This window comes from Cladophialophora psammophila, assembly GCF_000585535.1.
Source record: "Cladophialophora psammophila CBS 110553 chromosome Unknown aczJe-supercont1.14, whole genome shotgun sequence".
NCBI classification, from domain to species: Eukaryota; Fungi; Ascomycota; class Eurotiomycetes; order Chaetothyriales; family Herpotrichiellaceae; genus Cladophialophora; species Cladophialophora psammophila.
Genome location: NW_006912935.1, coordinates 133,096 through 155,080, shown reverse-complemented (window position 1 = coordinate 155,080; position 21,985 = coordinate 133,096). Strand labels below are relative to the sequence as shown.

The 21,985-nt window shown below is 52.1% G+C and overlaps 9 protein-coding genes across 9 annotated transcripts; 3 read left to right on the top strand and 6 right to left on the bottom strand.

Moving 5' to 3' along the window:
- Positions 1-82: 82 nt before the first annotated feature.
- A1O5_08601 (uncharacterized protein) lies at positions 83-1,960 on the bottom strand (the record flags this gene model as incomplete). Its single annotated transcript, XM_007749183.1, has 1 exon — positions 83-1,960. One exon carries the CDS (start codon positions 1,958-1,960, stop codon positions 83-85), a length of 1,878 nt encoding a protein of 625 aa, XP_007747373.1.
- A 975-nt stretch (positions 1,961-2,935) lies between these two features.
- A1O5_08600 (uncharacterized protein) lies at positions 2,936-4,066 on the bottom strand (the record flags this gene model as incomplete). The annotated part of the gene is made up of 2 exons (XM_007749182.1): positions 2,936-3,876; positions 3,949-4,066. 2 exons carry the CDS (start codon positions 4,064-4,066, stop codon positions 2,936-2,938), a joined length of 1,059 nt encoding a protein of 352 aa, XP_007747372.1.
- A 1,267-nt stretch (positions 4,067-5,333) lies between these two features.
- Positions 5,334-6,158, bottom strand: A1O5_08599 (glutathione S-transferase; the record flags this gene model as incomplete). The annotated part of the gene is made up of 1 exon (XM_007749181.1): positions 5,334-6,158. One exon carries the CDS (start codon positions 6,156-6,158, stop codon positions 5,334-5,336), a length of 825 nt encoding a protein of 274 aa, XP_007747371.1.
- Positions 6,159-6,769: 611 nt separating this feature from the next.
- A1O5_08598 (3-carboxy-cis,cis-muconate cycloisomerase) lies at positions 6,770-8,176 on the top strand (the record flags this gene model as incomplete). The annotated part of the gene is made up of 1 exon (XM_007749180.1): positions 6,770-8,176. The coding sequence occupies one exon, from the start codon at positions 6,770-6,772 to the stop codon at positions 8,174-8,176; it is 1,407 nt and encodes a 468-aa protein (XP_007747370.1).
- A 1,355-nt stretch (positions 8,177-9,531) lies between these two features.
- Positions 9,532-9,780, top strand: A1O5_08597 (uncharacterized protein; the record flags this gene model as incomplete). The annotated part of the gene is made up of 1 exon (XM_007749179.1): positions 9,532-9,780. The coding sequence occupies one exon, from the start codon at positions 9,532-9,534 to the stop codon at positions 9,778-9,780; it is 249 nt and encodes an 82-aa protein (XP_007747369.1).
- Positions 9,781-9,813: 33 nt separating this feature from the next.
- On the top strand, positions 9,814-10,041 carry A1O5_08596 (uncharacterized protein). Its single transcript, XM_007749178.1, has one exon. The coding sequence runs from the start codon at positions 9,827-9,829 to the stop codon at positions 10,013-10,015; it is 189 nt and encodes a 62-aa protein (XP_007747368.1). The 5' UTR covers positions 9,814-9,826; the 3' UTR covers positions 10,016-10,041.
- Positions 10,042-13,461: 3,420 nt separating this feature from the next.
- On the bottom strand, positions 13,462-14,926 carry A1O5_08595 (uncharacterized protein; the record flags this gene model as incomplete). The annotated part of the gene is made up of 3 exons (XM_007749177.1): positions 13,462-13,592; positions 13,715-13,823; positions 13,919-14,926. The coding sequence occupies 3 exons, from the start codon at positions 14,924-14,926 to the stop codon at positions 13,462-13,464; spliced, it is 1,248 nt and encodes a 415-aa protein (XP_007747367.1).
- Positions 14,927-16,232: 1,306 nt separating this feature from the next.
- A1O5_08594 (uncharacterized protein) lies at positions 16,233-18,566 on the bottom strand (the record flags this gene model as incomplete). The annotated part of the gene is made up of 1 exon (XM_007749176.1): positions 16,233-18,566. The coding sequence occupies one exon, from the start codon at positions 18,564-18,566 to the stop codon at positions 16,233-16,235; it is 2,334 nt and encodes a 777-aa protein (XP_007747366.1).
- A 654-nt stretch (positions 18,567-19,220) lies between these two features.
- Positions 19,221-20,142, bottom strand: A1O5_08593 (uncharacterized protein). Its single transcript, XM_007749175.1, has one exon. The coding sequence runs from the start codon at positions 20,038-20,040 to the stop codon at positions 19,312-19,314; it is 729 nt and encodes a 242-aa protein (XP_007747365.1). The 5' UTR covers positions 20,041-20,142; the 3' UTR covers positions 19,221-19,311.
- Between the last annotated feature and the right edge of the window lie 1,843 nt (positions 20,143-21,985).

Genomic DNA, 21,985 nt, shown 5'->3' with positions numbered 1-21,985 from the left:
CTCCTTTGATGGACATTACCAAGCGATAACAGGATCAACAATCTCTGGTTAAGTTCTCTTCTGGAGGACAAATCATCCCGCATCATGCTTGAGACAGGTAGGACAGGATCTCTTGCAAAAAGCTCTGCATGTCAGGGTCCAGGTTCGCCAGGATAACATTCAGCATTCTCTGTGACTGGCCGTTCAAAAACCAGTAGAATTTCTCCTGCTTTGAGACAAGCACGCACCAGTACGCAACCAAGACCAGTGCTATGGAGTTGGCTGCTTCTATCAGACGCAAAAACTCATCTGGAAGCAAACGCGGCCAGCTCTCAATGCCATTCCATTGAGCCCAAGTGGTATTTGCTGCGTAGCTGCGTGAGTAGCTGGACACTAGCGCCGCCATGGCTTGGTCGAACATTTCAAGCTCCGAAGAATCCGGTATTGGACCTGCGGAGATAATTCGCCCTGGCAGAGAGGCGAGATGGGAGTATATTGCAGGAGGTATATAAGGATAACATTCGACGACCGGTCGAGGTGTAAGCAGCATACGATCTCGGCTGGATGAGAGTCTGGCATCAGCAAGTGCGATTGGGAGTGCTTTAGCAATGTCCTCGATGTGGGAGCTCAATCGGGTATCTGAGGGTAAGTTACTGCGTACCCAGGCTTTGGTGATTGGTCGCGCCGGAACGAGCATTGATGCCTCTTTGCAGAGCTCTGCCAAGTGTCGGACGTCATCTATGCTGGCGATATTGATTGACGCTGTCTTGAAGGCTGAGCTTTTTCTTCGAAGCAGAGCATTGAGCTGGTTGATGGCGTAGGGTAGAAATGAACTATCTGCATCAGATGCTATCTCCAACGGTCCCAATCCCTGAAGAACTTCGGAGGGAAGGGCAAAACCGGAGGCTTCAGAGAAATTTCTCTGCATATTGACCAATAGATCGCATCCACCTCGCAGCAAAAGCATGAAGTCCAAAATTTGAGACAATTCTGGTTTATGTGGTTGGTCGACGGGCGCTAGTTGATCTTCTGCGTCCAGCAGGGCTTGGGCACAGAATTGAACGCCCAGTAAGCGCGCAAATGCCGTCAATGATGTGCTTGTCTCTGCTGTTGGTTGCTTGATAAGCTCCCTGAAAGTGATCAATCCGGCGGATTGATGGAGAAGGCCGTTGGATTGGTGCATCTTCCGCTTCTGACCGTCCGAGGTTAGAGCCGCTTGATGAAATGCAGCAACACCAAGTATGCCGTGCATGAGGAAAGGTTGAGTCGAGGCATGCACTGGCAGTGTATCAGCCCAAAACGTAAGGGAATCGTCTCCCCTCGTAAGCGACAGACTAGTACGAGTGATGTAATGATGAAGGTACATGAGATCGCTCATCGGGAGTTCTGCGGCCGAGGACTTTCCAGAATTGCCGGAGTCGTCATTAGCCGGTAATGTCGGTGCGACCTGTGCATGGCTCAGGTGAGAGAGGCGCAAAAGTGGATGTCTGGTGGAGTCTGCTGGTCCCTTGTGGCTCGATGCTCCGTGGCCAGTGTGGACCTCGAAGTAGCGGACCTTATTGCCTTTGAAGAATGTCTGGAGGCGAACCCGCCGAGCTTGGATCTCGACGTCGATGGCAGATATCTCTTTGTGACTTCCGTGGTGTTGATTCATACGCTTTTCCGAAATGCACAAATGGCCACATGCTGGAAAGTTGCATCGATAGCCGTCTGAGACTTGAAGATAGGGCAGAGGGGAGATATCTGGTGGTGGCTTAGGTACTTCGGCTGGGTCCAGCAGTTTTAATCTGCCTATTGTCTCCAATAAATGTTGTCGCTCTCCTCTATATATGTGGTGACGCAGAAGGTGGCTCGAAATTGCCTGGGGTTGTATGGCAAATTCGCAGCGCTTGCAAATCACAACTCCATAGTCGGGCATATAGGTCAGCAGTGCGTTCAAACGCTGGAACCGGGGCGAGCCATCGGGAATGTATTCCTGCATGGTGAAACGGGAGCAAGCTTTTGCAGAAAGACCGGTCCAAGTCCAGCCAAGCTCATTTTATGTGTCTCATGAGAGGTTGAGTCGGCCGACCACAGATGGAATCTTATGTTTCTATACAATCTCGGCAATTCCGTCCTTGATACAGAGCTCTCCGATCATGGATTGATTAGGTGAAGGTGAAAACGGAGAGAGTTGGAGTCTCTGCCTTCTTGGCAAGCCCCTTCAGCAACTTGGCTTGCTAAACGAATGCCATGGTGGCGACGGGCAGAAATTGGTCATATACTGTAACAAGTCCTATTTGGAAGGAAGATGGGGGATGGCTCGATGCCCAGGGCAGAAGTGAAGTCACGCTCGGAAAACTTGCCGGGTAATGCACACCCCGTCATTCAGCCCGCGGCGCAAACGGGGCAAAAGCAGCGCCATCGATGTTCCGACTCGCCGAGTATTCGTCCGCAGGAAATTGTTACGGGCAAACTTCCACTTCCAGGTTCTCTAGGATATTTCACACCCCAGTTTGGCCCCCTCTTTTGGAACATGACACCATCTTCGACGCAAACCTATGTGAAGGTTTATTCTAGCGCCAGCTGCTCATGGGGGGTTTGGAGTATACAAACGTCTCGATACCTGCTGCGTCAGAGAAGTGACGAAAGACAAGATGTCATTGTTGGTCGACTGCTCTTTTGCTGATAATCCAAGAGGATGTTCCAGCATTCCAGAGACCGCATACATTGCTTGACCAAGAAATGAAAGTCACCGGACGGTGAGACTGTGAGTAATGTTGGCGAGCAGCGACAGAACATCTACGCAAGGCTGTAAATTGCTCCTACTGACATTCCCTCGCACAAAGATGATGATTGTCCCAAGAGGAAGCTAATGAGGCCAGGTAAGAAGCAACATCTCGTTCCGTTGTCATTGAAGGGCATTTGAAGGGCACTTCGGTGCTTTACTCTCCGGAGCTCCTTGCTTTGCTCCCATCTATGTCTCTGAAACGTGAATGTTGACTCTGGAAGGCCACTGTCCGTCCCTCCACTTGTCTAGTTGCGCATTTATCTTGTCCGCATCCAATCCTTCAATGACCTCAAAGGAAGTGGGCTTCAGCACCCCATCATCAATCAAGCTGGGCAACGCCTTGTAGAACTGAGCCGCTATCTCCCGAAACAAGGCTGGTCGACAAACAAATTTCCTGAAGTTGTAACCTTGCTGCTTGGGTCCGACTTTGGTCTCGTCGACAGTATTGGGCCGCGAGACTGCTAGAGGTACCATGGTGCCTTTCTTCGAGTTGGACAGCATGCGGATGCCCGGCGTGTGGTCGGCCCTGTTGTTGCAGTCGAGCACGTACAGGAGGTCGTCGCCGACGATGTTTCGGACTTCGCGCTGGATGTCTTCATCCGGCAGACTTCTGTCAATCACATGCGTGGCGCCAATGGATTTGAGGTCAGCTTCTCCGTGCTTCCCCGCGACGGTGACGATGGTGCCGATTCCGACCCATTTGGCAAGCTGAATTGCGAACCTCCCGCACGAGGAGCTTCCTCCAATGATGACAATGCCGGCATTCTTGTAGTCGAACTCCCGCGCCGATGCAGCCAGTGGGGATGGAATATCGAGCCCCAGTGGCGTCAAAACTGCCACATACGCCGTCAACGGGTTCAGGATGATAGTGTCGGCTTGGTCAGGGCTGACCGAGCTGGGCAGAGGGGCGATGAAGTCGGCGTCGAGAACAGCATATTCCTGTGATCCTTTTGTGTCTGACACAACAGGATCTCCCTGACCCATGACCTCGTCACCTATCCTGAAGGTGTTGACGTTTTCACCGAGTTCGACCACCTTCCCGACTATGTCGATCGCAAGAACACCCGGCAGATTGTCCTTTCCGACAAAGTACGCAATCTCTCGGACGAGCGCATCATGTGGATTAACTGTGCAGGTAACGAGTCAGCTGGCATTCTTTTGTTCTCTGCCCACAAGAGGCTTTTGGCAGAGATACTCACGGCCTGCGATGGAGACTTTGACTAGAACTTGGCCCGGGCCTGGTTTTGGAATGGGCCGCTCAATCAACTTGACAGGCTGCGCCGTCGCGACCACTGCAATAGCTTTCTGAACAGACATTTTCGACCTTTCGATCTTGTTTCCTTGTTCCCTTCTTAACATGCAGCTTCCCAAGGTTTTCCAGAGACCGACAGTCTCCTGGTTACAGAGAGACGTTTATATCGACCGCAACGCAGACTATTCCAACTTGTGGCTTATGCATATTGCAGCGGATTTGGAAGCATATGTCGTGTTTCGCATCAGAACGGTATAGCGCCTCAAAAGTTAGATGCTGCACATGGTCAAGCGTGCTTGACACACCCTGCCCATCTGCGACGTGCTGTCTGCCATATCCATGTGGCCTGACGTAACGGCGAATTGCCGGCCACAACACGTTGCACTATCCTCTCATAATCGCCCTCTCGATATTATAATACACCCCTCATGAGAAGTATGGGACGGATGTTTTTGGTTATTCAGGCTTAAAGCGGCGGGCATAAGCCTGAATAACCAAAACATCCGTTTGCAAGGGCAATGCCCTCGTCATAGCGGATCAGATTAATAGACAGATCACTATTCACTAGTAAGTGGGGTTATGAAGGCGCTTCGTAATCAAACCCTGTCCCCCTTCCCCTGGAGCCAGTATGAATAGAGTTCAAGCTCTGTTAAATGATTACGAATCGAGGGCTATTATGATTGGGTTCATGTGCAAGGTGTGTACCTAGGTATGTAAGCCCACAAGCCCACCGGTATGACTCCATCGGTACTTGCTCACAGAAAGGCCTGTGTTGAGGTGACTGGAGCCCACATCCTCTGCTGACTCAGCCACGTACCGCTTCCTTGGCCCTTCGCCCAGTGGCTGCTCATGAGCTGATGTAGAGCGGCCATGAGCTCAGTCCCTAGTTCCCCCCAGAGTTGGGGTCTTGCCTTGGAGCAGTGTGAGCGTAAGCGGAGGGCGTGAACCTCCTTGCCGGTCCTACAGAAAGTCTGTACGTTCCTTTCGGAAAGACAACCCACCACAAGCGCACCGGATTTGATGTAAGAATAGGTAATTTTTCAGAGATTACTTCTGACTTTTTCGTGGCATGTTGGAGACGCACCCTAGTTCTAAGTGAACGCTGGGCGGCATCTGTTCTTTTCCTTTTCTCTTACTTCTTTTTATTTCCCTTTCTCCCTTTGCTAAATCCAGGTTTTTTTTTTTGAAGTTTTTGCGTCCGCTCCGGGACGTTTTATCCATCCATCTCTCCATCTCCGGCGACCTGATCCAGGAACTCATCCCTGGCATCGTCAAAGCCCTGACCCAATGTCGCTCCGAGAAAGCAGCACTATCCAAGACTGGACTTCCCTGTTACTCGTCATCCAATTCTGGATAATGCCTGTAAATCCCCATACTGTACTTCAGCCTCCTGTCACTCGCCAAATAACTCTGAATCTTGTCCAATGCCTTGACCCTCTCATAGTGCGCAAATACCTTCTCATACTTACCCCTGCTCCTCAGCTTGTCCACGCACTTAGGGAACGCATAAGTCACTCCATCCAACGTCTGAAAGAGCACCAAGTCCGCATAAGTCATCTTCCCGCCGTACAGCCATTCACCTCCACCCGAGGCGGGCCCCGAGAGCACCCGTTCAAAGTAGCCCAGAAACTTGGGCAGACGAACGGCGCGGTAATCAGCGGCTTTCTTGAGGGCCTCTTCTTTTTGTTCTTCGTAGTAAGCTCCGCTGGCAATGGGATGATGAACATCATGGGGTTCATTGGAGAGCCCATCAAGTGCCGTCAATGCAAGTGCATTGACGTGGTACATTCCGGCGCTATCCTCGGCGACGTCAGGAACCAGACCGAGCTTCGGACCCAGGTAGGCGAGAATATTGGGTGTCTGGGACAGGAGGGTATCTCCATGTTGAAGAATCGGCGGAGCGAGTGGTGGCGGGTTGTTGTCATCCCCGATATTTTTCTCGCTGATCTGAGCCATAACTGCGTTGACGCCGGCGTCGGTCTTATTGGATACGTCGACGTAGGGGGTGCCTGTAGCTTCAAAAGCGAGGCGGATGTGTTCACCTCTGCCTGGAATGCCGGGCCAGTAGATCAATTTGTAGGCCATCGAGTCGTCTGTCTCAGCTGCTGTGTCAGCGCCGGTTTTCTGGCGCTTGGAGGAGCGGGTTGAGGTGGCCATGTTCATGTAGCGAGGGTGGATGAGGGGTTGGTGAAAGAGTGAGATGGACCTGGACTTCCCTGCGAGGTTGAGGTTTGCTGCCGGTGAGGAGGAGGCGGTGACCAGGACTCTGGAGCCTTGTGTGAGCTTGGAGACAACCAGAGCAGGTTGTCTCATCTAAGACTTCCACAAGGGCGAGGCGGGAAGAGGTCAAGATAGAAACCCCCAAGGTGTACCCTCGGCACGTCATACGATGGGGCTTTTATAGTGGAATGATATGTCTCCGATGCCGAACCGATCGGGCTACGGACCATTATTTATCCAGTTCCGGTTCGCTGGCATCGTCCCCTCACTTCCTTCTCCACCTCCAACCTCTGCCACCGCTGCCGCCTCCAGCTTCGCCTTTCCCCGGAAGCAAGACATCGTCATCTCTGTCTGGGGGCCTTGCGCCCATTTTTCGCTGGACGACCATTGGCTATGTCTCTATTCAAACGACCTCATTCTGCAAAAACCTTACTGTACCCCAGCATCAAGGGCCATCAGATCTGTCGTGTAAACCCACCTTCAACTGAACTCCACGAGCAATCGTAGCATATACACAGGAAAATAGCATTAGCAATACGACACTCAAAATGACCTCTGTCCAAGACTCCCTCATCTTCGGCAACATCCTTTCCACTCGGGAATCGGCCGCAATCTGGTCCGACAAGACACGCACCCAGTGCTATCTTGCATTCGAAGGCGCCCTGGCCAAGGCGCAGGCTCGGCTGGGAATCATCCCGCAAAGGGCGGCCGACGAGATCATCAAGTTCTGCTTGGACATCCGGAATGTGGACTTTGAGGATCTCCGCCAACAGACCGAGCTGATCGGGTACCCGGTGCTGGGCGTGGTCAAGCAGTTGGTCAAGCATGTCAATGCCATCGAGCCGGGACTGGGCGAGTGGGCGCATTGGGGAGCGACCACGCAGGACGTGACGGATACGGCGACGGTAATTCAGCTGTGGGATACGATGAGTCTCTTCGAGAAGACCCTCGAGGAGATTATTGCCTCACTTCGGCAGCTGGCGGAGAAGCACAAATCCACTCCAATGGCCGCCAGATCGAATTTGCAGCAGGCGGTTCCTATGTCATTTGGCTTTAAGCTTGCCAGATTACTCGCCACGTTCCTTCGGCATCGTGAGCGGCTAAAGGATGTTGAAACGAGGCTGACAGTGCTGGAATTCTCTGGCGCGGCGGGAACGTTGGCGACATTGCCTCCTTCACAGGATCTTCCTCTGCTCGGCCTCGAATGCCAGCGGGAACTTGCCAAAGACTTGAACCTCAAAGTCCCCGAAATAGCATGGCACACGGAACGTGACCGCATCGCCGACTTCGGCTCCCTTTGCGCAATGCTCAGCAGCACGTGCGCCAAGTTTGCACTGGACGTCAAACTCATGATGCAGACGGAAGTGGGCGAAGCGTCGGAACCGTACGTGCCGCACCGCGGGTCGAGCAGCACGATGCCGCAAAAGAGGAATCCCATCTCCTGCGCGTACATCACCGCCATGTCGGCCACAGTCAGGCAGCTGAGCGCGAGTCTTTTCGAGGCCATGGTGGAGGACCACGAGCGAAGCACAGGGCCATGGGAGATTGAGTGGATCGTGCTGCCGCAGCTCTCGACCCTGACGCATGCCACTCTGAAGCATACCGCCGAACTTGTGGCCGGGTTGGAGGTGCACGAGGACGCGATGAAGAAGAACCTTGACCTGTCCAAGGGCGCGATCGTCAGCGAAGCCGTGATGATGGGCCTGGGCAAGACACTGGGTCGCCAGTATGCGCACGACGTCGTGTACGACCTGTGCCGCAGGTCGCAGCTCGAGGACCGTCAGCTGCTCGACCTGCTTTGCGAGCACGACGAGATCAGCAAGAAGATGACGAGGCAGGAGTTGGCCAAGCTATGCGACCCGGCAAGCTACCTGGGGTACAGCGAAGCTATGGTGCAGAAGGTCCTCAAATTAGCAGATGAGCCCCCTGCACAAAGGAGGCCTAGTCTGGTCTGAGGGGCGGGCCCCGGACGGTGGATGTTGTTTCGGACCGGGACTCGACTGTCTCGTGCTCTTGGCGCTCGCACTTCTTAGGTAGACAAGGGTAGAGCGCTTAGAGGTCGAGAAGTCGCTGTCGAAGTCGCTGTCCGGAGGCAGACAAACTCGCTGCGACCGGCCGAGAGAACCATTTCTCAGGTGCTGGTTCTCGGCTTCTGTCCCTGTTTTAGTGGCATTGTCGTTCGTCATAATGGTATCCGGAATATCCTTGTTCTTTGTCTTGTGTGGGCAGTGGTTTTCACGGCCTCCGTCGTAGGAAGAAGACAGGGGGTCCGGCTAGTTGATCAGGGGTTTTATGACAGCGAGACGTCGGCAAGTGGGTAAGGATGCCGACAGAAGTATCTGGTTAAGGGCCATGGTGAATGAGGTACAACAGACAACCAGAGGAAACAGGCCAAGCATTGAAACGACCCTTTAGTTTCCTCGGTGCCTGACCAAAGTGCCTACCAGAAGCCCAGACTATTACCGTATCGTTTTCATCCCTTTCGCGTTCACCCGACGATCCCCAGCGGTGCCTTCCTCGCTTCCCATTCCAAAAAGCCCAAATCTACCCGGTACGTGAACTTTTGTGGTGGGACATGTGGAGAGGATTATGATTCGGTGGCCTAGGATATGATTGAAGCCTCAAGCCATATGTACTGGGTAGTTATTTAACTGGCTGGCTGCACAGGCGCCCCCCAACCCCGGCTTTTACCGCCCTCGCCCGAATTGTTTACGCGAACTGGCTGAGCAGGTGAGGTTCAACTGACTACCCTCGCCGCCTCGCCGTATGATAAACCTGCGCAGACCTATGCTTGCTGTCATTTCGATGAGTTCGTCCTTCTCGCACATCAGGCTTCACGGTGTCCGCAGAGTTTCACGCACAACGTCCCATTGCCCTCTAAAATCCTCTCCGGGTTCCATGGGTCTCGAAATCATTGGCAACTCCACGTACAGCGACGTGTTGATGTGAATCCCGGAACCGCTAACATTCTTGAAACTTGCCCCCCCGACCCCGCCACCCCGCATCTGGAAGGCCGGACATCTGAATATACCGGAATTCGGCAAACCTAGCTTTTTGCTCCTCTCCTCTCAGACTTGGAGAAAGATCCGATGGTTAATCACGAGTCTTCTGGCACCGGAATTGGTGATCTTTGCGGCGGCTTGGTCTCAATACCTGAGCGCAAGGAAAATTAGGGGCTATTGTAATAAGGTAGGTGTGTTATTGTATGAGCATATCCCATATATCCGATTCATGGTCTAATCTTCACAAATTCGAGCTATAATATCTAATCCTCGGTACGTCTAGACCCTCAGCAAAAAAGACATGGACAATGGTCCACGGCTTCTACGCTGCGATGGGAGGCTTTGCCTTTCAGAGTCCTGCTCCAGATGGGAGTGAGAATGAAGTGCCAGTAGCAAGAATGGCCTTGAACCTCGAGGCAATTGGAAGGCTCATCGATGATATACATCAGCCCGCCATCTTCGAGGTCGAGGAATATTTAGGCACCGCTGGAGAATCAGAGTTCAGAGCCACCCGTGCGATACCTCCAGTGGTAGCTCCCGTCCCTGAACGCGGTTAGAATCCTGACGAACGTCGCTGGAATTCCTTTCTCAACGTATCTAAAGATGATATATTGGATAAGAGGAAATGCGACCGGTTCGCAAAGGCCCTTGTGCGCATGCAAGCATTCTGGTTCTGCGCGCAATATATTTCGAGAATATCTTAGGGTCTACCTATCGCCCTCCCCGAGCTCAACACCTTCGGTCATTCTATCTGCGCACTTCTTATTTATGGAATCTGGTGGCACAAGCTAGCGGACATTGAACAACCGACTGTTTTGAATATCCAAGGTGTGGGAGAGAGAGCACTCTGGGTGGCCTTGAACCAAAGCAAGACGGTTCGAGAAGTGCTTCCACCGACTAGTAATATCCGCGATCCCTCCCAGTCCTCATACTAAGTGCCAGAACCTACCTCATCGTCGAATGCTTCATCCAGCTAGCCCATCTACCCCCGGGCCCTATATTCAAAATGACTGCTTGGACAGTTTACTTTCCCCATCTTGGTTGGTGGTGGAGCAGTTTGGGGCCTAAACATTGGTCGGGTGGGAGCAAAGTTTCATATGGATTTGGTTGTAATGTTTCGACAGAGTTTCTCAGGAACAAGCGCCGCGGCCAGATTGAGAAGTTGGCCTCATCGTCATGGGCTATAGAGAGAAGCGATGAACGAGAGATGATGTGGCTCCCATGCGATATAGTTATCTGCGCACGCACTGCTGCTTAAACTTCCCCTGTAAAGTCGTTGCCGGGAAATCCGCCTCCGGTTTAGGCGGCCGACCGCTTCGGGAATGGTCGCGGGCTGGGCGCGCCGCCGCTTTTGACGGCTATAAGAACCTCGTCTCTCATCACTATCCCCAACCCTCTCTCCCTCTCTTCCAACCTACTTTCTCCCTTCTCTCACCTCCGTTCGCCCTGGCGCACCTTGTCGTACCTTACTTCGACACCGCCTAGACCCTCTCCCCTGTAGCATTAGGCCCCCCATCGTCGATTGCTCTCCCGGGTTCTCTTCCAAAATCGGCCTCGTTGTCGGAACTCTTCCTTATCGCTTCGGGCTCCCCTCGATTTTCTCTTCCGGCTCCTTTAAATTCTGCCTCGAATCTATCTCGTCTCTTCGAGTGCGCCTCGATTAGCCTTTTAATCCTCGATCTTCGCGGCTCTTTTCTATTCTTTCGAGGAGGGCCCGTTTCGGCCCCCTTGTGCGCCTAATCCCTTTATAGCGTAATTTGACTTCGTACACCGTGTAGGCTTAGCTAATCTCATCCGTCATTTACACCTCGACTAGGAGTTCTGATAATGTGAGTGTCGGTCTCGGCCTCGGTAAGTCTCCTTATATCACCTTGCGAAGGTAAATCTACGTGATGGACTCTTATCTAGCGTTCGTTCCGGATCTATAAAGACTTAGTGAGATCATCTTCACCGACAATAGGAAAATCGAACTTCCTCCGGGCGCCGTGATAGGCACTCAACTCTTTATACTATATCATCGGGGCCGGGATTCTATACCTTAACTTTTAGTGAACTAAGGTATGGAAGGTAGCAGAACGTAGCGAATTCTTTGGCATAGGCCGGCGCTCTAAGCTAAGTGCCGCACCGGGTATATTGTTACGAAACGGCCTTGGAGGGGACCAGAGGAGAGTCCCGGAGAGATAGAGTAAAGGAGAAAGATAAGTCTTTTACGTAACTAGCTCCGTCGGGCTCCTAAGGCTAAATAGAGTAGAATAGAGCTAGATGGCTCTAGTGGATCTATTAACTCTATTAGAGTACCATAGATTATATAGAGCACTACGAATCTTCTAGGTCTATATATATAAGATAGTTCTTATAGTTCTCGTCGTAGTTAATCTCGTTCTCCATGAAATCGAGTTCCTCGAGTTCATGCCCTTTGTATATAGTTCATCCACTATACTCTTAGTTTTAGTCTCAGCTACCTAGCCTCACTCCTATATCACTAAGTAAACTCCGTTTACTACCGTGGTGACACCTCACGTAACAAAGCGGTTCATAACATCTCTGTAATTCTTTACCCCTAGTAATAGCCGATAGTATAGAATGGTAGCTTATACGTAGGATAGTATAGCTAGGAGAGGGATTCTATACGGAGAGGAGAGAGATAAAGGTCGCGGTCGCCGGCTTAAAGGTAGAGTTTAGATGTAGTTAGTCGTGTACATAAAAGAAGGGTGACGAGACGCGGTTCGAGAGGACTTCGTGAGGGTCAGAGAAGGTGCTCTTCTGTAGGAGACTGTGAGAAGATCCATCGAGATCCTTACTGCGCGTCCTGCAGGCGCCATACTTGGGGCAGTGAAGGCATTCATTCTGTCGGTGAATGGACGATTCCGTTGTTTCTAAAGGGGACTGTTTCTGGTCCCACTGAAGCCAGCATGAGTTTAGGGAATCTTACTTCAATTCCAACATCCGGCCAGATCTCCGCAAGCCTGCTTGATGTCCACGGAAAGTCCAGATTGTCATGCAACATCGAGAAAGAGTCGCATCCCGCAGCCTTCAGAACATCGTCTCGGTAACACCAGAAAATGATGGGTTGTTGTGTTTGGCCGACAATTCTGAGCAGCGCCTTCATCCATTTCTCATTTGGAATTCGGTAAAGCTTTGTCCTGTTCCAGAAGTTCATATTCCACCACTACTTAGATTCCCACGTCTTGACATTCGCCATCTGCACAGAGCATACCTGATCTCTGCTCGCAAACTTCTTCTGCAATATCAGGCTCCGGGACGGCCCTGTCGATGTAATGTGAATTCAACCAAGTTTCCAAAATTTAACCACTGAACTCTTCTCACACATACTCCCCTAACTAAATATCCCAATCGAGGAGGACTCTGAGAGCAATTAAACCGGCAGGTATGCCAATAGTATGGACCCCTTTGACCGCCATGAAATGAAAACCAACCACCTATTCCCTCAACCTCGCCGCGCTGGGGTTCTTCCTCTCTCCGTGGAACAGAAAGGATCATCCGTCGACGTAATAGCCATTTCGCCAATCACCCGTTTCAAATACCTGTTCACTGCGAGGAAACGATTGTTTGGAAACTCCTAATCGTTGACATAGTGGCCGACACCGATACGTCCCAGCCTGGTTTTGTCGTCGTGCCCGCTGCAAGCTTACCAGCAGACTACTAGATGATGGACTTATATTCTTTTGCATACATACTATCCTGGAAATCCTAGTCGAGCCCCCCACGAAAACCCCCCCCAAAACCCCAAAACATTGATCCTCCAGCTGTATGCGCAGAACTTGAATTGGATTTGCCTGGAGGGGAGATGCTCATCTGGCACGGGGGGTATGGTGTCATGTTTCGATGAGCTTGCGGTGATTCCGGTTTAGGGCTTCTTTTGGGGGGAGGGGGGAGGTACTGAAACTAAAAAATCTCGCGATTTCTCGGCCGGGCAGGGGCAGTGTGTCCAAGAAAGTGCGCGAAGCATTGCTCTTGGAGTGATGCGTATGTATATAGACACTATATACATATACGGAGCACACCTACATACCACAACGGAGGGGAAAAGTCCAAGTCTGCCCGGCAATGCCATTGTCCGTGCTCCTCTTTCTCTCCCCCGAAACGTTCGGATTCCCACGTTCCGAAACCAGAAATCCTCACCTGGAAGGACATTCGATGGGCTCCTCTGCGTGTTTTTCACTTGTTTTATGTTCTGTTGGTGCATTTTGACTATGTATGGGAACTATGCACGCAGCCTAGAAGCCCAGCGCCTGGTTGAAAGCGTCAGCGGCCGCCTGTCCAGTTTGTGCCTGTGCAGCGGTGGCGCCCTGATTACATGCGTCCAGGGCCTGCTGAGACGCTTTGCACTTATCGTTGAGTTGTTGGCCTGCAGGAATCTCCATGTTAGCCTTGACTGAATTTATCTGCCTCTGACGGACAACCGGGGGGGGGGGGAGATCGCCACGACGTGGTCGCGGGGCAAGGACGAGCAGCGATGTTACGACTTACAAATAAAGTCCGTGATGACCTTGATGTTCAGCGCGGAACCGTGCGGGAAGAGCGTCAGGTCGTGTGGCTCAAAGGCGGGCTGGTTGCGGCCGTCGAGGCCGTCGGCGAACTGGGAATCTTCTGTTAGTATGGACTAGTCCGGAGTGGAGGTTTCATGGCAGTGGTTTCGCCAACAATATCTGAAAAATGAAGGGGTGAACTCACAATAATGGTCGGGTCGGGACAGGAACCCAAATCCAAGATGGACGATCCCGTGGCCGCAGCGGAAGTACTGGTTGTGGCTGCACTTGCGGCCGCCGTCGTGGTAGCAGCAGCCGCCGTAGTGGTTGTGGTAGTAGCTGTGGTAGTGGCTGCAGCTACAGAAGAGGTAGATGTGGTGCTTTCTGCTGCATCAGGGAGTGCAATGCATTCTGTCGCCGCGGCCGAGTCAGTACCGGTAGCGGCTGCAGCTCCGGCAGAAGCAGTGGCTGAGGCAGCAACAGCAGCGTTGACTTCGTCTTCTGTGGCGTCCTCGACAAGCAGATTCTGAGTGAAGATACAGCCCACTGGGTCGTTCTGGTCATCGCAGCTGTTCCCCTTCGCAGTTGGGTCCCCGATCGTACCGGGAGCAAAAGTGCCGGACTGCAGGGCGTCGAGCGGGTTACCTCCAATGTTGGCAATCTGAACAGCGAGTGCGAGAGCGATGTCTTTGTTGACCGTCGCAGCATTGTTGGAAGCCGGATCTTGGTGCTGGGAGATTGCAGCGATTTCTGGGTTTTCGGCTTGGATTGCGGTGCAAGGAACAGATGCCTGTCCAACAGCTCCGGTATTGCGCTCAAGAGCTCTGTAGATCAAAGCAGCTGTCATACCGTCCACGTCGCCAGCAGCTTTAGCGTTGGTGAAGGCTCTGTCGGCGGTAGCTTGTTGAAGACAATCCGTATTAGAGATATCGCCCTGACCGGCGGAAGCGGCAGCATTGCCCAGAAGACCGAATACAGCATCCACGATGTTGTCTGGATTGTCTATTTTCAGGAATTGGTTCACAGTTGTAAGAAATTTCTCGTGTGAGTGTTCCTGTGGCACCTCGCGACGGCCAAGTTTGGAATTCCAGACCGCAGATCGGGTCTGCATGTCATGGCCTGGATTTCGCCTGATATGAAGGTTTGCCGGTCGGGCAGTCGTGACATCAATACCCACCGCGAGGAGGACGGAAAGACAAATGACTGGTTTCATTTTAGCCGAGTTGCTGTGTTCGCTTATGCTGTCGTGAGTCTCGTGAAAGAGCGTTCTGGATCGTTGATCGAAGAATCTGTTGTAGTAATACAATATAGGCCGCAGGCCCTATCAGTTCTCCAGGAACAATTCTGAATTGAAGGTGAAAAAAATCAGAAGCAAAGAGAGAGTGTTGGTAAGAACGAATGTTCACGATTGAGCTGAATCAACAGGCTGGAGAAACGGAAGAGAGGGAAGGAGTGAAGTCTGTGCATATATACCCTGGGCCTTGGGAGTAAACTTCCTCGAGCCTCCCGCATGGACTCCCTCAAAGAGTGCTGGCGTGCCTCAGATTTTTCTGGGGCTTTGTACTAGTATCTCGAGAGCCAAATTTGTCTCTGCGATAACGAAGTCTTAGCGGAGGAGCGAGAACAGGTCTGACCACGACAGCTCCGTTTTCAGTGCTTCATTGGATACCACAGGCCACCACAATAGTAGGCGAGGATGTGCAGCTTCGGATCAGAAGGTACCGGCCCCTGGCCATGTCACGGAAAGGTTAGCCAGGCTAGCACGTGGCACTTGATCGAGCTTTGAGCCATTTGTAGGAGCCTCAAGCTTTAGTTTCGGGGGAAGATGGCGGCTGGATGAGATTACTTTGGTGTGTGAAGGAGTTGAAGCTGGCCGAAATGTGTGTCATGTTCCAACACTCAGCCAGATCGTGCAGCGTCTCGGGTCTGGGAACGATGGCGGCTGAAACGCCGGAAGGACGACGAAGCGGCCGGCTAAATTCTGAGCCCAGGGACGGGACGTTATACACCTTCTTTGACTGGCATAGTAGACATCACACTCCTGCATCATGAGATGGCATAATACACCTTCAGGATCCTAGCGCTTTACACGCGATGCAAATCTTCCAGAGATGGGGGGGTGATGTTGGGTGATGGGAGAAGGACATGACCAGATATCAGGCTTTTCTATTTCGGGTATTAAAGTCTTGGATAATTCTTGGCAGCGGGTCTCCGGCTTAGGGCAGCGTCGCTTTTTTCTGGAAGGCCCTCGGATGCTATTATTATCGGTGCTTCTTCATTCTACTCCATACTATCTGATTCAACCTCTTGCTGTGTCTCCTAACAACAATAACTCCTATTCGCAGCTACAGAATCGCTCAGACATCTGACACCCTTCGCAATGGAAAACGCCGTGGCCACTCTGTCCCCGTTGTCATCAAGGTCGTCCAGGAGTCTATCATGCGAGTCGTATCCAAAATTTGCCAGACTGGGCCAGTCTCGTGGCACCACGCCATGAGAGCCAATATCAGCCTGGACGGTTATCTCCCACCGGCGCCCATTCGGGCAATACCCTCCAAGATGCGGCCCCCGTATCCAGTACCTTTGTTACTCGTAGGTGCCTTGAGACCGGATCCAGGGGCTGGAATACCCGAGTATTTCCCAGCCGTTGGCTTTTGCAGCATACTCACGGGTCGAGGCCGTCCTGGTAATGCCGACTTGGCCTCTCCACTGTTTCCGCTGGTCTTGAATCTATTCGGACTCGCTAATGCGGATGCTGAATTTGGTCTCCCATTCCCATCCTCACTTCGAGGTGGACTCACAGGCTGTTGTGGCTGTTGCAAGACGCGCTGCTCTTCTTGCTGAGCGCTCATTGCCAGGAATAGATCCACCTGTGCGACCAAGTCACCTTTTTCTACCCTTTCTTGTTCGATTTCCTTTCGTAGTGACTCGGTCTCGGCGGTAAGTGAATCAACTTGCCCACGAAGCCCTGCTGCCTCGGCCTCGAGCATTTTCTTCTCCGCGTTAGTCTCTTCGTTCCACCGCCGAAGCTCTTCAATCTGCCCCTCCATCTTGGAAATGGCCTCGCTTTGTCCCGGAACGATGCCGCTCATGGTTGCTTCTTTCTCTGTCTGCAGCTTCAGAACTTCTTCTTGAGATGTTTTAAGCTCCATTCGGAGCTGTTCAACTTGCTTGATCCATCGTTTCTCATAGCTGACTTTGAGGTCTGCCACTTTTCTCTCATGTTTGCTCTTGTACAACGCATGCAACTCGCGAGCCACTTTTTCTGTGGCATCCTTGACGGCAAAATCAATGTCAGCGCTCAACCCGGCAGTTGCCGGAGCGTTCGCCTTCTCGGGGCTAGGGGTGCATTTGACGCGTTCAGATCGCAGGGTGTCAAGGGAAGCCTGAAGCTCGAGGATCCGCACTTCGTGTTCCTCCGCTTTTCGCTCCGCTTCTTCGACCTGTTTCCGCAGCTTTTCCTTTTCCCGTTCCTCGAGAAAGATGTTCTGTTTGACCTCCCTAAGGACTTCCTCCATCTCTCGACTTCGGCGCTCCAGCTCCTCCTTTGCATGTTCTACCTCCTCTCGGGAGGCACGCTCGTTTCGGAGTTCCTCGCTCGTCTTTCCCACTCTTACTTCGGCGTCAGTGACAGCACGTTTCAAGGCCATGACCTCAGCCTCCTTGCCCGACAGAGTCGCTTCGAGACCAGAGATTCGCGACTGCAGTTCGGATCGAAGGGTCTCTAGCTCCCGGGGCGTGATGGTGGGGATTGAACGAGGAGTAGCCATTGGTTCGAGATCAATATCCAACAGATCCATTCCCAGCCCGGTCGTTGCGCCATACATGCTGTGCCTCTGGCTAGCAGGTGTTGATGGCACAGCTTTGTCTCCGAATGTAGCTTGGTCCTGCTTTTGCGGCGAGCGGCCTGAAGCTCGTTCGCGATCCACCGAAGCTTGCGACCGATGTACCGGGCTCGGATTGACTTTGATCGGGAAGCCTTTTCTCCCGGAGGGACTTCTTCTTATGGGACGTTGTACAGAACCGGGAGGGGGCATCAAAATATTCGTTTGTCCCGTGAAGTTCATGAGATCTGTAGGAGAGTCGTTGAAATAGGTGTTTCTTCTGGGGGTCGCGTCGTCTTCCTCGTTCGATGATATACTCCGCCTAGAGGCAGACAGCAGGCGCAGGGGGCGTTGAGCAGTGCCGGGGGCACTCGTGATTACGGAGGTTCTGAGTTGTTTTGAAGGAGACCAAGGCTCCTGCCGAGTCTGGGACGGTGTGTCTCTCAGGTTTGCGAATCTGGTCATGTCTGTGGGAATGGCAGAGATGGTGCTAAGGTCGCCGATTGTATCATCGTGGATAGTTTTCTCATCCATACTCAAGGTTAAGGTCATAGTATCAGATTCGTCCTTCGCAGGCGTTTCGTCTTCTGCAGACACTCCAACGCCATCGTCGAGGGCGTGGTGTATTATTGATTCGTCCAAACTGCCACTCTGTGCTTCTGCGTCTTTCTGCATTGCATCAATCGCACGCGTCAGGCCTTCATTGAACCTGAAGGTGGGCTCGGCGGGAGAGCCTGGGGGAGAGCTGTCGACTTTCGATTCGTCTTGTAAGCGGTATTTAATGGGCGAAAGTGGCTTCCGCGGACTGGATGGCTGACTAGAGGGTGCAGGAGAGGAGATAGGAATGTCCATGGCAGGAAGCGAAAGATTAGTAGGATCAATTGGGGCGGACTGCGCGAGAGTAGTGGTGGACATGGTGCTAGGAGATTTAAGAGCTTCTGGAAGAGGTTTCTGGGGAAAATCGAGCTTAACAGGGGAGGATCTGGAGTTCTGCTTGGCGGGCGACAGGGAAGATAACGGCTCAGGCATTGTGTCGGTGAGGGACATTGCCTGCTGATAGGATACTGAGAGAGGTACGGACGCAAGATTTGGATGTGAGGAAAGCCATAAGAAAGAGATGTAGTATGATGATGGGTGCAATTCTAGAGGGGGGGCAGTGTTATCACAAGATTGCGTGTTGGTAGCGCAAAGGACGTGTGTCAAGGCACGCCTCGTTGTCGTTGCGCTGGGTGACAGACCAAGTTGCGGTGATAGAAACTCCCTTTGGTGCCTTCGCTTCCCCTTCCTGCGCCCCCTGTCGATATTGGGATTGGGTTGGATTGGGAATTTCAGGAGGTGGAGCCCGATCGGATAAACAATGCCAAGACGCTAGACGCGCGCTAGACCTGCGCTAGACCTCGAACGGCCTGTACCTGAATCTCTTCCACTTTGGACCTGTGCCCTGCAGGGTGCGCCATGTCCTCCTCCTGTCGCATGAATACCGAAATGCCAACTCATCAACTGTTCTCTCCTGCATATGGCCTGCATCAACGCCCCTCCGCATCTCAGTTGTTGAGAGGTCGAACGCCTCCACAATTGACACGCTTATGCGGCTCTCCCCTCCTGCTTGTCACCCCTCTACAAATCTCCTGAGGATCCTCGCCACACTGAGGCATCTATCCTCAAATCCGCAACGCTCGTCCTTTCTGCAGAGGCGCTGGCCTTCGTCTCGATCTTCTGCTGTCTCTCGTTCCACAGGAGCCGGGCCACTCCATTCGCTGCCAGCCGAGCTCCTTCACAGCGCGTCCCCCTCCAGACGCCCTCCCTGACAAAGATTGTCGTCTACTTCTGCACCCATTTCAGTCTCCTGCATGCTACCTGCGTCAGCAGGACCATATACCCTCAATATTCGCGATGCCCAAAGTGGACCTTTCCAGATGACATGCTCCGTTAAAATTGCTTGATTTGTGTTGAAAGAAGCCCCGCTGAGGCTACTGAAGCTGCTGATTGTGGAATCCCTGGGTCTGAACAAGAAGACAGTGCCCCAGAGCCGCATTGAACAGACACTAATGGCGCCGATAATACCTTCTAACTCCTCCAATGCGAGCTCCTGTCTCAGAAAGTGCACAAATTTCTCCGAAAACTGCTTTGAGAGTGACTGCCCAGCGTCAGGGGAAGGGGCCAGCAAGTCTGCCATTGTCGAATGTGAAAACTCCAACGATGAATTCAGCACCTGACTGAAGATTGCAAATAGCAAGAAAGGCTCTCGATTGCCAAGTTGCGTGGGAGGTACCGCGGTAAGGGTGGACTCTCCGATTCCCTTGTCCAAATCCGCAGCAAGAAGTGCAGTCATGCGCAAAAAGTTGCCGAAGGCCATGACATGGATGATCGGTTGCCGTGTACCAGAGAACCTTTCACTTGCCCTCTGCGAGAGGTAAAGATCTCGAGCTCGTGCACTGATTCCATATCTGAAGCACAGGTCGTCGAGTAATAGATGAGTTTGACTGTCTGCTAACGCCAACATACGCGAATTGCTCAACCTGAGGTTTGGAAGGGCGCCATTGAGATTTGCCTACCGCACAATCTGTGCCAGGATCTCCGCTGGAAGTTCGAGGACGGTTGCCATCCTGAATAAACCCATACAAAGCCTGGAAAAAGGTCAATTGTACCTATGGGCGGACTGCTCTCTTGCTAAGAAGTTTATCCCTCTAAAACTTCATGGGCAGTGGGCTGTTTAGTAGCGACAGTTGATTACTCTACCAAAGCGCATGGCGCCATTGCCACATGCAGTAATTGTTGTTACTCTATGCTGGCATCCGATTACTATCGTAGCCATGATTGACCATTGCGCAACTTCATGTTAACGGAAAAGAGGCCCCCGATCTTCTTCATCTTAAGGTCCTCACCTCCTCGACGGCGCAGGTTCGAAAAACCGGCGACGGATGAATGATTCTCCGAATTAGCAGAAAGGTGACCGAGGCTGGTCAGCGAGGCGGAAATTTCATGCTTCGAAGATCCCTTGCTTGAACTTCCTAGCTTATGTTTCCCTGCTCTTCAGCTCACACTCGGACCTCTACATTCCAGAAGCTCACTGAACGTCGGATCATCCCTCAATCTGTCCGGCATCAAAGATCTTCAATGATTCTTCAGCAATTCTTCACGGCAGTAGCACAACGATCCGTCTCCCCAACCTGTGTTTCGCCGAACCATGTGTTTGCTCGGTGCCCGATGCCTTCCAACTACGAGAGACTCGATCTTGTTGATCCTTACAAATGCTGTTTCTTAAAATGAAGACAGCTCAGTTGATGGCGGGTATCTAGGCAATTTGCATGTTTCTGCTCCTACCATTTGACGAGCACAGGTTCAATCCTCCATCTTGGCCAGGCGGCCATGGCAATACAGAACACGATATCTCCGCATTTCATTAGGTTAAGCGAACCAAAACCACAAAGGACTTGACGCGCCCTTTGCAGTATAGCAAAGGCGAGAAGTGTGTACATGGTCACGCGCCCTGGCCCTCTGTATCCAACCAACTATTTCTATATGCCTTCCTTCTTGCTCTCCCAGTCTCTATTTTCCGCATTAATTTGCAGCGCAGGTTGCGATTCAATATCTGCTGCTTTGATTTACTAGATTTAGCTCCCCTGTTTCTTCGCAAAGATGCGGTGACTCAAGTCATTTACCTCTAGTCATCATAACTGCTCCTGTCCACGGCAGATATGCCTATCTTCCGGAACATGCAGAGATCCCGTACGGCCCCTACGTTATTTCCTCTGTTTCTGGGACGACGACGGTCGAGGCTCAACCGGTCTACTTCACTCGTTACATTCGAAGAAATACGATCATTGACCCTTTTACGAGATGGGCACTCTTTAACCGTCACAAGTGTCCCTTCAGTCGTTGTCATCCTCTCCTATATCACTACAGTTATAAGCCCAACCGCTGGAAACGCCCAGCAGCCCTCAGACGCAGGCATTACCTTCCCATCCCACCTATGGACATCATCGATCTACCCGAATACTGGACAGATGCTTAGCTCTTCAAGACAGGGCACCATATCTCCCACTAACTCTATACTACCACGGCCTTCGATCACAGCAACCGGATCTTCCTTCGCCTCGTCTGGATCCATATCAACAGCCAACTGTTCACTCCCACGGCCGGCGAAACGTCCTCTGGCGCAATAGAGGTTTCAACACTGACATATTCTTTTCAATCAACGAGCAATCCAACACCATTGAGCTCTACGTCCGAATCAATGAGTCCTATTCTAGAACATCCCCTCTGAGCATCACACAAGCTCCGCTGGTTATTGGTGACGGCATATCCTCCGAGAGCGTCACGTCTCTTTCCACTTCAAGCCCCATTGTTTTAGCCTTCAGCGATACCAACATCAGGAGACCAGAGCGTCGAAATCTTGATAAGCGGCAGGCTACCCCGCCATCTATGGGCACAGGTTCGCCTGTTGC

What these genes read in the sequence shown, in the direction of transcription:
- A1O5_08596 (XM_007749178.1), top strand. Translation starts at nt 9,827, where the DNA reads ATGATATATTGGATAAGAGGAAATGCGACCGGTTCGCAAAGGCCCTTG.
- A1O5_08593 (XM_007749175.1), bottom strand. Translation starts at nt 20,040, where the DNA reads ATGTTGGCGTTAGCAGACAGTCAAACTCATCTATTACTCGACGACCTG.